The sequence below is a fragment of the Lycium barbarum genome, chromosome 7 (assembly GCF_019175385.1).
Source record: "Lycium barbarum isolate Lr01 chromosome 7, ASM1917538v2, whole genome shotgun sequence".
Lineage (NCBI taxonomy): Eukaryota > Viridiplantae > Streptophyta > Magnoliopsida > Solanales > Solanaceae > Lycium > Lycium barbarum.
Window position 1 is genome coordinate 128,934,823 of NC_083343.1, and position 16,807 is coordinate 128,951,629.

General features: G+C 33.9%; 1 protein-coding gene across 1 annotated transcript; it reads right to left on the reverse strand.

Moving 5' to 3' along the window:
* Positions 1–5,958: 5,958 nt before the first annotated feature.
* On the reverse strand, positions 5,959–10,987 carry LOC132602643 (F-box protein PP2-B10-like). The gene is made up of 3 exons (XM_060315448.1): positions 10,614–10,987; positions 7,955–8,073; positions 5,959–6,686 (listed from the first exon to the last, which is right to left on the reverse strand). Exons 1-3 carry the CDS (start codon positions 10,899–10,901, stop codon positions 6,200–6,202), a joined length of 894 nt encoding a protein of 297 aa, XP_060171431.1. The 5' UTR covers positions 10,902–10,987; the 3' UTR covers positions 5,959–6,199.
* Positions 10,988–16,807: the final 5,820 nt, after the last annotated feature.

Here is a 16,807-nt window from a genome sequence, read left to right on the forward strand (position 1 = left end):
TAAGGAGAGAATTTCCAATATGCAAACTTCCGGAAGAAATCGGAAATAGTCCATCGGAAGAAAACAAAAACAATTGATTAAAGTTGCTGAATTTGGACAATGTATATAGCAAATGAGTGCAAGCTTTGAGCAACTTTTGTTATATATTACTACTTAATATAAGAGAGGATAAGCTCTTTTTGTCGTCCCCACAGGCACTGAATTGAAATTTTGTAACTAATTTTAATTCTTGAAACACGTCGCTGCTGCTGCAATTGGTTTGCTGCCATCATTTATTTTCTGAAAAAAAAAAAAATAGTAATACTCCTGTGTGGGCCTTTGTGATTGACCCTTTATTATATACTCTTATTTTAACATTTTTATGCGCAGATTTCCCGTCAAAGACACTGGTCTTTAATTTTTGTCCCTCAAATTGTTGTTTTTTAATTTTTTCTAGAGCTGTTCAGAACTGAATCGTAACCGAAAATCCAACCGCAAAATAAGTTTATTGGCTTATTGGTATGGGGTTATCGGGTTAATGGTTGGAGAATGGATTGAAATTTTATAAATAACGGCTTAACGGTGCGGGGTACGGATTACTCGATTTCCTCATTGGGTAAACCGTTAATCCGTTAAGAATGATCAACACTTTTAAAATCTCTAGCTCTAGGTGAGGGACTCATGGTGCAATAAAAAGGTTTGCGGTTCTTTCTGCTGAGTTTGAAAGACTTGCACTTGATTACATATTTCTATGTCCCATTAATTTCCATAATATTTGAATCACATCCTGAGATGGTTTCTATGTGAATTTCCTTTTTTAAGGTAAATTATAAACTTTGTTGTTAGTTGTCTCACAATGACAATCCTTTCTGGCTCATTTTTTCCCCTTGCAATTGTTCTTTCCCATCCTTAATCTGTTGAAATTTCTTCCATTAAGCTAGGTTTAAATCACCGCTTGCCTTTTTTGTTTTTAATTGACTTTGTTGATTAACCAATAAGCCAACCGATAACTGTCCGATAACCGTTAAATCCAAACCGAACCAACCGCTATCTTATAGGTTGGTTAACGAATTGGTATATTTAAAATCGATAACCGATAAGCCGAACTGTTAAGCGCTAATATCCAACCGAACCGCCCGATAAGCACCCCTAATTTTTTCCCTTCGCTTAAAAAGGTGGCCGAAAATATCTTGAGGTTCTGGGTTCGAAACCCCGCTCAGTAAAAAAAAAAAAATCGCAAGGCAATGCTTTGCAAAAAGTCCGTCTTATGCAGCAGAGTTTGCCTTAAGGCATAACTAAAGTCTGTCTTATGCGGCAGATATTTCCTTAAGGCATAACTAAAAGTCTGTCTTATGCGACAGACTTTGCCTTAAGGCATAACTAAAAGTCTGCCGAAACCTTGTGAATTTTTTAATTTTTTTTTATGACTAAACCGGGGTTGGAACCCAGAAACTCGGGGTAATTTAGGCAAAGGGCAAAAATTAAAGACCAATAATTTGAGGGGAAAAAATTAAAGACCACCCCCAAAGAAGGGCAATCATGCAAATTGCCCCTATTTTAATTATGAATGAGCTTTTACCTAATCAATAAATCATACTATTAAATATGTGCTATTTAAAGTAAGAGTAGTTTAGTGAAAACAACTCTTAATTTTTAGGAGTGATTAAATTCCTTAAAAACAAAATTAAAGACCACCCCCAAAGAAGGGCAATCATGCAAATTGCCCCTATTTTAATGATGAATGAGCTTTTACCTAATCAATAAATCACATTAAATATGTGCTATTTAAATTAAGAGTAGTTTAGTGAGAACACCTCTTAATTTTTAGGAGTGATTAAATTCCTTAAAAGGTATGTCCAAGCTAAAAACACCATACAAGATAGATCGAAGAGAGTACCTTTCGATTATTTTTCAAGTGAAGCATTTATTAGGTCTTTAATTATTTTACTACTATATATAAGGGAGAATACCCAATTTTTGTAATCCTGACATAAATATTTTTGTCTCTTTTTACCCTTAATTGATGTTTTTATGACTTTATAAGTCCTCACACATTTTGAAAAATTTTAAGAACTTTATACATGCCATTAAAGCCGGTGATGTCGTGGAAAAAGTGGTAGTGACCCCAAAAAACAGACTAATACATATTTGAGTCTTTCTTTTACGTAGAAATAATATTAAAACTGTTTCAAAAAAAATTCTTAAGAATTAATTATAGACACGTAAAGACTTATCCTATTATTTAATTTTCATCTTAATATAGGCTTAATTATTGGAGTAAAATATTATTTATTTTTGTTGACATTATTTACTAGTTGCTATTTTAAGTTTTATTCGTCTGATTAAACGTAAAGTTTTTTCATTATATCCTGTAATTTTATGTCATACATGTTAGCAAACATAAGTGATTAACAAAGATTTCACTTAAAGTAGGATTAAGTTTTAAATTAAAAGAAAAAATACAAATGACTTATGTCATTGTTAAATACTTTAAAGGGATAAAAATGTCAATTCCTTCCTCTCAATGAAAAACTGAATTCTAAAGTACGGTAGTTAATTAATCTAATTTTATATGCGCACACTTTTAATATAAAATTTACCTAATAAATGACTATATTGAAAAGGAACTATAAAACATTATTTCTAGTTGTATTCCGCAAAAGTTTTAAAAAAACTGTTGTTAAAAAAGTAATAATACTAAACAATTGCAAAGAGTATACTTTTCACTTTTTTTAATATTAAATTTTTTGCGAAATACGGACAATCAATATTTTATATAATTTAGAAAAAAATAATTAAATTCAATATGAATAGGTTATTACAATGTAAATTCCATAAAAAGGTTCATTAAATTAAGCAAAAAGAAAAAAATGTTATTTCTTAATATGCACCTTTTGGAAGGGAAAAGAAAGCTTAAAGTAAGAATAATTCAATTTCATTGGCTTTTCAGTATTTTTTCACGTGGTTTCATTTAAAAGAACATATACAAAGTATCTTGCAATACTGAGACTTTTAATTAATTATATTTATTTATAAGTTAACTCAATTGATTTCATCAAACAACAATATTCTAGCATTAAATATTTTTGACGTTAGTTGAATACTTAATATATGTTAGCCAATATGGTTCAATTCAGAGAAACAAATGAAATTGATTTTTCGTATGATAAAGCTCAATTTGGATCATCAAAGACTATAATCTAAAACTAAAATAAAATAGTACAATAGAAATTGAAAGAGCTCTCATGCATGCATTTGTTTGATTTTTTTCTTTTTTAAAACGTCTAATATATAAACTAAGAAAATATTCTCTTTTAACTTTCAGATACCTTATTGTACTTTAGAGTTCTAGAAGTCTTTAGAAAATATCAAACTGATTTTACTATAACAAAAAAGTCAGAGCAGGGAAAATTAAACAAATCTATAAAATTAAATTTGAATGTTGGTTTGGGTCCGGACTTAGCACGAGTCAGATGGCATATATAGTTTTTTGTCTGAGGAGTTAAGTATAACTTAATCAAGAAATATCATTAAAATGCTGGATCTTGTGGATGCAAATTCATCACATTTCTTTTAACGAACGGTCAACATGTAGACAACACAACAACATAAATTATGCCTCAGTTAATTCAAACAAATCCCAAATAAAATGGGTCAACTATATAAATTTTTATCGATTGTATTTATCTATTTAAACTCATCTCAAGTTAATACTATACAATGTGTGCCTAGGTCATGTGCCGTGAAATTACGGCACATTCAATGCTAATTCTTTAGACTTTTGTGACTCTTCAAGTACTTTTGGTGTTACTTTTCTTGTGTTCGTTTTGTAGGATAAGATGTTCGGAGAGTATAACGGAGCAAAATGGAGCAAAACAGGCCAAGGATGTAGGAAAGCATGACCTGCGAACCGCAGGTCATGCCTGCGAGACGTAGATGGAACGCAAAAGGTGACAGGCATTTTGGAAAAATTGGGAAATTGGAGGCAGCACCTGCAAGACACCTCTAATGGTGCAATGGGTATTTTTGTCCAAAGTTGGTACACGTTTTTGGAATGTTATAAATACTTTCCTAGGGTTTTGTAAAAGACATTCTCTATTCAGTTTGTTTTCTCTTTGTATTAAAACCACTTAGTGTTGGTTGTTGAAGACTTTAAGAAGAAATCTTGCACTTTTTGCCTCCTTCTTCATAACATGTTGGTAATCTTTATGAATACTTTATCATTTATTGTCTTTATTATTATGAGTAGGAGTAGTTAATCCCATTAGCTAAGGTTATGGGACCAAATGTGTTAGTTATGTGATTGAGTTTTAGCATTCAAACTTCTTTTATTGTAATGGTGTTTTCTATTAACTCTTTAAACTTAAATGATTTTTAATGGTAGCCAACATTTGTGCCTAAACACTTTTATTTTGCTTGGAAAAGAAAATAGAAGTTAGGAAAAGAGTTACATAGCAAGAATTTGGGGCTTTAAACCCCATCTAATAGCTTGAGCTAGGAATAGAAAAGTTATTTGAAACTAAAATGGGGGTTCATATGCTTAACATTCTAAGGCTTAGAAAAGCTTAGCAATGAGATTTATCAATTTGATTGAAAGACTTTTGGTAAAATCAAGTAACCCATTGTGTACTACACCTAAGCATATAAAGAAGTTGAATTAACAACCATTTGCATTACTTTCCTTTGGAACCACAACCTTAGTCCTTTTACCAATAGATTAAATTTCACAACTAGATTTCTCTAACAATTAGTGTGACAAACTTAAAATCAAATACTATTTATACCCCCTACCCTAGAAATATAGACTATTAGCTGAGCATTACACTTGTTAAGTACATCTCTTCGCCGTATTCCCTGTGGGATTCAACCCAACCTCGTTGGGTTCTATGTTTGACGAAGAACCTCTTTACTCCTATTTTAAGGGTGTAATTTGGGCCTATCACTAGGTGAGCACGTCCCAATAATAGCAATATTACGAGGATTTATAACCGCGACACTCCTTTATTCAGGCTTGAGACCGACAAGCCAAGATAAGAAGGATTACCAGCCTAAAATTATTGATAGAGCGATATAGATAAATAGTTAAATACTTGACTATTTTGTATCTAGTGATGATTGAGCTGGTCGAATTTCACTGCAAATATAGGAATTCCCATAAAGCATATTATGTGCCTCAGGATTCACCATATAAATAGCTCAGTAACTTTCGTGATATTTAGATAAAGTTGAGTAATATTTTTGGTTATAGAAGATAGTATAGTGAATTTAGCGAAATAAAATAAAAGTTGTGTCATTGACCCGGTAGTTTCCTTAAAAACTTATTTATAGCGAATCATTAATTTAAAGTGGAAATCAGCCCCTTTTTTCGCCTGTTATGATGAGCAGTCCTTGATCTAGTGCTTAATATCATTTATGTATATGTGAATTGTGATGATATTTTTTTCTTTTCAGAAACTTATGATCTGCTCTACTCTGTTATTTGTTATTTCTAATGACTTCACCAACGCCTACAGTCATATATATATATATATGTTATACAATATTTATAGAAGTTAGTATTACGAAATCAAACGCAATAGAAGGTCTTTGAAATTCTTTTCTAAAAACAACTTGTCCTAAAAGCTGAGTCTTCCTACATACTCAACATGGATCAATACGTGAGTAACTAAAATAAAAGCACGAGCGGAATGGATAAATAATGTTGCACAAACTTGTGAGATAAAATTATTAAGGTTATTATGACAAATGTTTATTGTTGAAGGAAATTGGATCAAGAAGAAAGGTAACTCTATTTCGTGCAGAACATTGTTTAAACTTCAACCGAAACATCTAAATAATAAAACCAATAACATACTTGAGTCAACTAAGATGTCATTTTTTAGGGCAACAATTGAATCAACATCAAGTACATATATGTAAACTAAACAAGATAATATATAAAGCAAACTTTGGAAATAAGAACAACATAAATGACCCATAAAGTCTAGTTTATTTTATTTTATTTTTAAATAGCCATGGTGTCCGAGCCAAACTTGTGCGCAGTTCAACTACATTATAATAACTAGGGGTGGAGCCATAATGGAGCTACGAGTTCGGAGAACCCAGTAACTTTGACTCAAACCCTGCATTTGTACTAAGAAATTCAGTTAATCAATAAGTATAAAGAAATATATCTCAAACCCAGTAAGCAAAAAAAAGTTATAGTTCAGAACTCATAAACTTAAAATTCTATATCCGCCTCTAACTTGTATTCGATTTTTTTGGGACGAAACTCTATTCCTTCAACAATGAGTCCACCTTTTGGATGAAGACGTTTAATCTCAATCAATCTTGCTTCAACAGGTCCATCAATACCTTCCTTGCTATTAAAATCTCCCAATTCTACTTCCATCCATCCATCTCCTCTCATTTTTGGATTTTTCCCACTTGCTATAATCTGTTGATTATGATTTCCTCCAAAAATCCTTCTGTCTTGGGGCAATGTTTCAAGTTGCACTGTGTTGGCTTGTTTTTCAGTTTCAGAGTCGGTCTCATAATTAACAAACCTAATGATTGCATTAGCAGATTCAAGTCCATAGGACTTTTGGTCTACCAATTTAAACACCAAATAAGCAGCATAATTTGTCTTTGGTGACAACATTTCTGTTCCTATTCTTCCACGAATATCCAACCAACGTACAGAGACAAGACGTGCCACTTCTGAGAATCTGCAAGAAACATTTGTTAGGAAAATTCTATAACTTTTTTTGTTGATATGTAGGATTTATTTCTCAGTAGGTCTATCGGATGTGAATTTGGATTAGTCAAAGCCTAGGTTTAAAAGCATTTGGTTATATACAATGTTTGTGTAATTTAACTTATTATAGCAAGTTTTTATTTTTGCAATCAAAACGTTGACCGAAACCTGACTACCAGCATGACTTTTCGAGTTCACAACGTCGAAGGATCACTATTTGGGGGGCTTAGGGAGAGGGAGTTTAAAGCTTCCTATTAAAGGTGACTCCTTTCAAGGCTCAAACCCCTTTTTCTTAGGTGAAGACGAATCTCTACCATCTCTGTTGTGTATTTTTCCTCATTGATGAAAAAGAAAAAACATTAAGGGGTTTACAGACTTGAGTGGGCTCTTCCACCTAATAGACTAGTTTTTCGAATTCGACGGCTCTATTCAATCTATAATAATTGGATTTGAGCAGGTTGAGTAACACTTGAGGCTGCAATTCAGGGTAATATATATATATATATATATATATATATATATAGTTGTAGCGTGGACGGACCTAGGAGGGGTCAGTCGTGACCAACTGGTAAGACACTAGGAGTGATGGCCTGGATCCAAATGAAACGTCAATCGTGACGAACTGGGCTTAGATGAGTGCCAGAGTGGTTCTAGATCAGTGGTGCCAAGTGTGACCAACAAGGACGTTGGCCGTCAAGCAGGGAAAATTATTGTCTGTCAGTTGTCTCTCATTAATTAGAAGGAGAAATACTAAAGGGTTTATAGGTTTGAGTGAACTCTCCCATCTAGACTAGTCTTTTAAGTTGCCTTCTCTCATTGAATCTATAACAACTAGATCTACAGTAATTAACTTGTTGAAGTAGGTTCTTAATCTATTTTATAAATTACCATATCAGATTTTTTTTCTTACATATTATGGTAAGCATATATGTAAAATTACTTAACCTGGTAGGTATACTTAACCTGATAGTGCATATATTCTTTATACTCTCGGTGTACATTACAAAAACTCTTATAAAATGCATTCCTTCAATTTTATCAGTACAAACGAAGAGATAATCTTTATAGCAACCAAGCAAATAACTAGACAATCTTTGAAATAAAGGACAAAAAGAGAGAAACAAAGAGCAAATGCAGTGCATAAAATATTTAAAAGTACGATTATTTGTTCTCTCTTCTTATATATAAAATAAATGATATGAAATGAAGTTGTAGATGAAATTAAGAAGAGAGATAAACCTGGAATTGCAGTATTTCCTCCATTTCCAAATGGATGACCTATCGCCCCACGAAATTATAAGCTCTCTTGGTGCTATCATAAAACACTTCTTCCCACTATGCTTATCAAGTGAAAAACTCTACGAAAAAAAAAGTATTAAACACTATCCGAATGTATCATATTGTATTTATAATCCGATTAATCCAAATTCACACTCTGTAAGATTAGAGGAAGGCTTCCTACCAGGTATTTTTTTTCATTCCCAAGCATTTTCAACCCCCTTGTTTAGATAGTTGTTACACATACTTTCATAATGTATCATATTATATTGTATTGTATTGTTTTGATGACACCATGTTTGATTGTATTGTTTTTCGTCGTTACGTTACGTGACACAATAAGAATATGAAAAATAAACTTACATTATTATAAAGAAAAATAGCATACGGGTTAAAAAAAGGTAGGGAAAAGGATAAATTATGATTATAAAGTAAAAACCAAAGTCAAATAAAAATTCGATAACGACACGATCACACAAAATTAATCGTTACATAAAAAGAGACTTCCATCGTTACATGACGACATATTTAAAAATACTCTACAATAATGAAATTTAATTAACAATTAAATCAAACGATGTCTTTAAAATAATAATAGGATACAATACAATAGGTAGCAACCACCCAAAGAGCACATAGTTCAATATTTCAAAAACCTAAACTTTGGAGAGTGAAACAGAATAAAACATCATTCGTTCGATCTTTTTAGTTGCAGTAATTAAGAAAAGATAAATGAATTGGTGTGTACAACATGCTCAATTTTAGAACAGCGTATAAAAGGGTGTAACTATTTGGAAAATCTAAAGGCATGCAAAATTTCTTTTTGAAAGAGGGATTATATATTGAAATTGTTATATACATTGCAGTAACCAGTAATCTTTTGTTGAGTAATTAACTTACCTAGAAAATCTACTACTGTACTAATTTATTAAGAAAAACGGCACAATATTTCACCCTTGCCCAACAAAAATAAAATAAAAACATCAAGCATGGGTATAGCCAATGATTAATGAATTGGAATGAAAATGACAGGAGATTAGATATTAAATTTTAGGCTTAATACCTAGATGGACCCTTAAACTTGGCATGTTTTGTAAGATAGGCATATAAACTTATAAGGTGATCAGATAGACACTTAAACTTACTCAAAGTGTATTTTTCAAGTTTTTCAGTTGTTTTGAAAACAAAAACTATATTTTTCAAACACTCACAATTTTCATGGCCAAACAAGCCCTAAATATATCACAAAATATTTTTTTTTAAAATGCAAAAATAAGGCAAACTCATATACATGAGACTATAAATGTGCACTTAAACCAATAAATACTCGTTAATCGCAATTTTGCAGCTTTCAATTAACTCGGATTTTTTTTTTACACTTGAATAATTAAAAAACAATAACTTTAACCAATAAAAATCCTTAAAAAAAGAAATTTCAAATTAAGAAATTTCTAAGTTCAGTATTTCAAGTGTAAAAGAAATTTCAAATTAAGAAAACTGTAAAGCCGAGAAGAAAATCCTTAAAAAAAAGAAATTTCTTAATTTGAAATTTCTTTTTTTAAGGATTTTTATTGGTTAAAGTTATTGTTTTTTAATTATTCAAGTGTAAAAAAAAATCCGAGTTAATTGAAAGCTGCAAAATTGCGATTAGCGAGTATTTATTGGTTTAAGTGCACATTTATAGTCTCATGTATATGCGTTTGCCTTATTTTTGCATTTTAAAAAAAATATTTTGTGATATATTTAGGGCTTGTTTGGCCATGAAATTTGTGAGTGTTTGAAAAATATAGTTTTTGTTTTCAAAACAACTGAAAAACTTGAAAAATACACTTTGAGTAAGTTTAAGTGTCTATCTGGTCACCTTATAAGTTTATATGTCTATCTTACAAAACATGCCAAGTTTAAGGGTCCATCTGGGTATTAAGCCTAAATTTTATTAGAGTTAAAAATACTAAATGGTTATTTCTTCCCACTTGCATGAACTGCAGATCGTTATCTGGTACTAGGAGCGGAGTTTAAGAGGGCAAGGGATTCAATTGAATTCTTTTCGCCAAAAGATTATATTGTGCAAATAGGGCAGACGTTGCTTTAATGGGGCAGGGTTTTTATTGATATTAAGTGGATTTAATGAGGGACAATTTTAATTTAGTGGTGAAGGGGTTCAAAAGTTGCTTTAATTAGATCAAATATTAAAAACTTAGGTGTGACACCCCGCGTATTTTCTTTAATCCCCTTACATGAATTTACTGTTATACAACTACCTTTTTTTCTTCAATGTACATATGATATGATATGCGTTTTATACGAAAAATTGTGTTCTAAAACTATATGATATTTGTGCTGGTGAAAGGTAGCAGATACCTAAATAAATAATTAAATTCCACGCAAATTGACCTAAGCTGTACAAAAAGAAAAAAACATAAAAAGTAACCACACGAATACCCAATTAAATAATTAAAAGTTAGCAAACTGACCTAGACACAGCGGTTACAAAATGAAAAATCATAAAAAGTAACCACATAAATACCTAATTAAATAATTGATTCCACTTAAACTGACCTAGATACCACCGATACAAATAAAGATCATAAAAAGTAACCACTTCAAGATAGGATTTTACCAGTTTGCCTCCATCAAGAAGAATGGGAGATTCACACATGCTAAAATAAAGCTCCTTTTTGGTGTTGCAAACAGGAGGAAATTCTGATCTACCAATTATTTCTTGATAATCAGAAGGCAAAAATTTTCCCCAAATTTCATCTGATTGTATAGCAGCCTTGAATCCTTTTGATAAAATTGTTGATCTTACTGCATCTGCTGGAGTTGTGCGTGAAATAATCTCAAATATGCAACCTTCTGGCAACTTTTCGAAATAATTCATTGGAGCAATGGACTTGGAAGAATTCATGTCACAATTCCTATATGAGTTTTAAAAATAAGGAGTTAAGGACAGTTTTTGATTCTGTAAAGAACTTTGTCCCAAGTGTTTTATATATATACGCATACAATTTAGCCATCAAGTATTGCTGTTATCAATGTGTAGCAAGGGAAAAGATTGTAGAAATCTATAATGTCAATAATGTTGATAAAGTATAGATAAGCATATAATTATGTTTCTTTAATTGTAGATTAACTAAATATAATGTTTTCTTTTATTGCAGATTAACTAAATAAGAGAGTCAAACTCATTCAAACAACAATAACTACTGCCACGTCAGAGGCGGAACGAAGATTTGAACCTTATCAGTTTTGGATTCTAATCTTTTTAAGTTAGTGGGTTCTAAATTAAAAATCTATACGTATTCAATTAATATTTATTGTTGGAATAAAATAGCCCCACAAAAATAATATTCACGGTATTAGTGATAAACGCGGAACACTAACTTATGGTTAAATCAACAAGAATAAAATGCAGCAATAATGACACCAAGATTTTACGTGGAAACCCTTCTGAATAAGGGAAAAACCACGGCCAAGAGGAGCAGCTAATATCACTATAGTAAGGAATTTTACACTGTGTAGTCACGAGTATAAATACTCCAAAGACCACTACACACTCAAAAGAAAAAAAAACAACCTTCTTTTGATTTTTCCCACCTCACTACAATATCACTCTCACTCTATTTTTCTTCACAGACCATTTTCTTACACAGCCTATGGTATACCTCACTTTGCTCTCACTCAGATGTATTGTCTGAGATTTTTGGTGTGTTTGCAAATGATAGAAAGCTTCCCTATTTATAGGGATGAAATGAACCTATTGATGTCATTAGTGACTCAAGCAAGAACTTAACAATTTGCCAAATACAAAGAATATGTTTTCTTCCTCAAATCAAGGGAGATATTTTCTTCCTTAAAATAAGGGAGATGTTTTCTTCCTCAATTTATGGGGCTGGACCCCACAAATCTCCCCCTCCAGACCCATTCAACTGAAGGAGGCATCTCCGTCTTCTCAGATAGAGTTAATACCGACAAGTTCTTTGCATAACTCGAACTTGTCTCTGGGAATCACCTTGGTTAACATATCTGCAGGATTTTCACTCGTGTGAATCTTCTTGATCTGGAACAATTCGTTCTCTACCTGGTCAAGAATCCAGTGATATCTGACGTCGATGTGCTTTGTTCTCGCATGGTACATGGAGTTCTTGCTCAAGTCTATTGCACTCTGACTGTCACAATAGACAACATACTCCATTTGCTGCAATCCAAGTTCTTGAAGGAATCTCTTGAGCCATATCATTTCTTTGCCAGCTTCAGTAGCCGCAATATACTCCGCTTCAGTTGTAGACAGTGCGACACACTTCTGCAACTTCGACTGCCATGATATAGCTCCCCCTGAAAAAGTAAACAGATATCCAGTAGTGGATTTTCTGTTATCAAGGTCACCTGCCATATCAGAATCTGTATAGCTCTTCAAAATTGGATTTGATCCTCCAAAACACAAGCATTCATCTAAGCTTCCTCTTAGATACCTGAGTATCCACTTCACAGCTTCCCAATTCTTTTTCCCTGGATTTTTGAGAAATCTGCTAACAACACCGACTGCTTGAGAAATATCTGGTCGAGTGCATACCATTGCATACATCAAACTTCCGACGACAGAGGAATAAGGAATCTTGACCATTATCTTTTTTTCCTCCGTTGTTGTAGGACACATCTCTTTGCTCAGTTTCAGATGACCAGGAAGAGGTGTGCTCACCCACTTAGCATTCTTCGTATTGAAGCGCTCCAGCACACGTTCTATGTACTTTTTCTGCGACAAATAAAGCTTTTTTTCATCTCTTGAACGAGTAATTCTCATGCCAAAAATTTACTTAGCATGACCCAAGTCTTTCATTGCAAAAGACTTACTCAACTGCTTCTTCAACTCATTAATCTTGGAAGCATTCTTGCCTACAATCAATATATCATCCACATATAGCAGGAGGATAATAAAGTCATCCTTAGAAAATCTTTGTACAAACACACAGTGATCTGAAGAAGTCTTCTTGTAGCCTTGCTCCCCCATAACAGACTCAAACTTCTTGTACCACTGTCTAGGAGCTTGCTTCAATCCATATAGACTCTTCTTAAGTTTGCATACAATATTATCTTTACCTTTTGCCTTGAAGCCTTCAGGTTGTTCCATATAAATCTCCTCTTCTAATTCACCGTGAAGAAAAGCAGTCTTCACATCCATCTGCTCAATCTCCAAATTAAGACTAGCAGCCAAACCAAGAACTGTCCGAATGGAGGACATTTTCACGATAGGAGAAAATATTTCGTCAAAGTCAATACCTTTCCTTTGACCAAATCCCTTAACAACCAATCTAGCTTTGTATCTGGGCTTCAAGTTGTGTTCTTCGGCTTTAACTTTGAACACCCACTTGTTCTTCAAAGCTCTCATGCCCTTAGGCAATTTCACCAACTCAAAAGTATGGTTCTCATGCAAATATTTCATCTCATCTTGCATGGCTTCAATCCATTGATCCTTGTGCTCATCTTTCATGGCCTCCTCATAACATTCAGGTTCTCCCCCATCAGTGAGTAATATATACTCATTAGGTGAATAACGGGAAGAAGGAACATGCTGTCTAGTAGACCTTCTAAGTAGAATATCTGACTCATCCACGACTTCATGAGTAGGAGCATCTACCTCATCAATAGCAGCATCATTATCATCATCAACATGCTGATCTGGAACATGATTCTGGGCATCACCATCATCATCGAGCCCACCAACGTCATGAACATTTGTATGAGGGACTTGATCAAGATCAACTAAACCTTCAGAACTTGAAGATGTTGTCTTCTCCGCTTTGTTAATATCTTCAATGGTTTGATCCTCCATGAAGATAACATCAGGCTTCTCACGACCTTCTTCTCAATTGGATCATATAGCCTGTAACCAAACTCATCAAGGTCATAACCAATGGAGATGCACTGCCTTGTCTTGGCAGTTAATTTTGACCTCTCATCTTTAGGCACATGTACAAAAGCTTTGCAACCAAACACTTTCAAGTGGTCATAGGAAACATCCTTGCCATACCAAACTCTGTTTGGAACATTAGTTTGCAAAGCAACCGCAGGGGATAGATTAATGACATGTGCGGCGGTCAACAATGCCTCGCCCCAAAAGGAATTCGGCAACTTTGCTTCTGAAAGCAAACATCTAACTCTTTCCGTCAAGGTCCTGTTCATCCTCTCTGCTAAACCATTAAGGGAGGAGTCTTAGGAGGAGTTTTCTGTTGTCTGATACCCTGTTGCTTGCAGTTTACGTCAAACGGTCCACAATATTCACCACCATTATCAGTATAAATACACTTCAGCTTCTTTCCAGTTTCTCTTTCAACTGAAGCTTGAAACTGCTTAAAGACACCCAATACTTGGTCTTTAGTCTTCAAGACGTAGACCCAAAGTTTCCTTGAGCAATCATCAATAAAAGTAACAAAACAAAGTGCAGCACCCAAGGTCCTTGTCTTCATTGGACCACATAAATTTGAATGCACCAACTCAAGCAACTCTATCTTTCTTGAAGGAGGATGAGACTTGAAAGAAACTCTATTTTGTTTTCCAGCCAAGCAGTGCTCACACTTTTCTAATTTAGCACTTTCAAAATTTGACAATAATTTCTTTTTGGCTAGAACATTTAGTCCTTTCTCGCTAATGTGGCTAAGCCTCTTATGCCATAATGTTGAAGAGCTATTGCTTTCAACTGCATTCACCATATTAACACAGGTAGAGGCCGTAATCCAGTATAGACCAGGACGCTTTTCGCCATGAGCCACAATCATGGAACCTTTAGTAAGCTTCCACTTTCCAGCACCATTGGTACTGACATATCCCTCATCATCCGAAACACCAACAGAGATCAAGTGCAAACGAACATCGGGTGCATACTTTACATTGTTTAAAACTAGTTTAGTTCCAATACTAGTTTCCAGACAAATCGTTCCAACACCAGTCACCCTAGATACAGTCTCATTACCCATACTTAAAGTTCCAAAGTCACCCGGAGTATATGATGAGAAAAATTCCTTCCTTGATGTCACATGAGATGCGGCACCACTGTCCACAACCCATCTTGATTCATCACAAGCAATATTTATCAGATCCGCATCAAGGACAGTAACAAGATCTTCTGTAGTGACAGTGGCAACACGATTGCCATCTTCTTTCATTTCCTCCTTATCTCTATTCTCCTTTTTCAAAATCCGGCAGAACTTCTTTGTGTGCCCTTTTCTCCCGCAATGATAGCACTCAATATATTTAAGTCTGCTTCTGGATTTGCTTCTATGATGTTCTCAATTTTGAGAACCAAGATTCTTGCCTCTCCCCCTAGTGTCAGTCACCAAGACATCTGATGAGGAGGAACCTTGAGATTTTCTTCTCATTTCTTCATTTAAAAGACTGCTTTTGGCAAGATCCATAGAGATCACACCATCCAGAGCAGAATTTGATAATGAAGTTCTAATAAATTCCCAAGAATCTGGTAGGGAACCAAGTAGAAACAAGCCTTGAATTTCTTCATCAAAATTAATGCCCATAGCAGATAAATGGTTCATAATCCCCTGAAAAATATTCAGATGATCTGTCATTGCGGAACCATCGTGGTATTTTAAACCCAACATTTGCTTTATCAAAAACATCTTGTTGTTACCAGTTTTCCGAGCATACAAACTTTCAAGGTGCTCCCATAGGGTCCGAGCATGTGTCCCTAGAAATATAGTTCAACATATTATCGTCAACCCACTGTCTAATAAAGCCGCAAACCTACCGATGCAACAAATTCCACTCTTCATCTGATTTATTATCAGGCTTTTTAGTGGCGAAGATAGGTTGATGAAAATTCTTGACATAGAGCAAATCTTCCATTTTGCCCTTCCAAATGGCATAATTTACACCACTCAAAGTAATCATTCTACTAGTGTTGGCTTCCATCGTTTATCACAAATACAAATACTATTTATTAGGAGACCAAAGTAATTCTTTTCTGATGTGGAAGTTCAGACTGTGCTGCAACCACAGAGCATACTCAGACAGAACCTTGGCTCTGATACCACTTGTTGGGAATAAAATAGCTCCGCAAAAATAATATTCACGGTATTAGTGATAAACGCGGAACACTAACTTATGGTTAAATCAGCAAGAATAAAATGCAGCAATAATGACACCAAGATTTTACGTGGAAACCCTTCTGAATAAGGGAAAAACCACGGCCAAGAGGAGCAGCTGATATCACTATAGTAAGGAATTTTACACTATGTAGTCACGAGTATAAATACTCCAAAGACCACTACACACTCAAAAGAAAAAAAAACAACACTCTTTTGATTTTTCTCACCTCACTACAATATCACTCATACTCTATTTTTCTTCACCGACTATTTTCTTACACAGTCTATGGTATACCCCACTTTGCTCTCACTCAGATGTATTGTCTGAGATTTTTGGTGTGTTTGCAAATGATAGAAAGCTTCCCTATTTATAGGGATGAAATGAACCTATTGATGTCATTAGTGACTCAAGCAAGCACTTGACAATTTGCCAAATACAAAGAATATGTTTTCTTCCTCAAATCAAGGGAGATGTTTTCTTCCTTAAAATAAGGGAGATGTTTTCTTCCTTAAAATAAGAGAGATGTTTTCTTCCTCAATTTATGGGGCTGGACCCCACATTTATGACAAATACAAGATTTGAACCGAAGCTATTGAGTTCGTCCGAACCCGCAGCTCCCCGTCCTAGCTTTGCCACTGTGTCACGCCTCAAGTATATTGGGATTGACAATATCAATGAGTCTTTGTTGTCCATATAGTTTCATAACTTAAATTCAAT

Coding starts and splice junctions, on each gene's coding strand:
- LOC132602643 (XM_060315448.1), bottom strand. CDS start 10,901: ATGAATTCTTCCAAGTCCATTGCTCCAATGAATTATTTCGAAAAGTTG. Junction 8,074..10,613: donor TTCTTGATGGAGGCAAACTG/GTAAAATCCTAT, acceptor TTTTTTTCGTAG/AGTTTTTCACTTGATAAGCA. Junction 6,687..7,954: donor AGGAAATACTGCAATTCCAG/GTTTATCTCTCT, acceptor TGTTTCTTGCAG/ATTCTCAGAAGTGGCACGTC.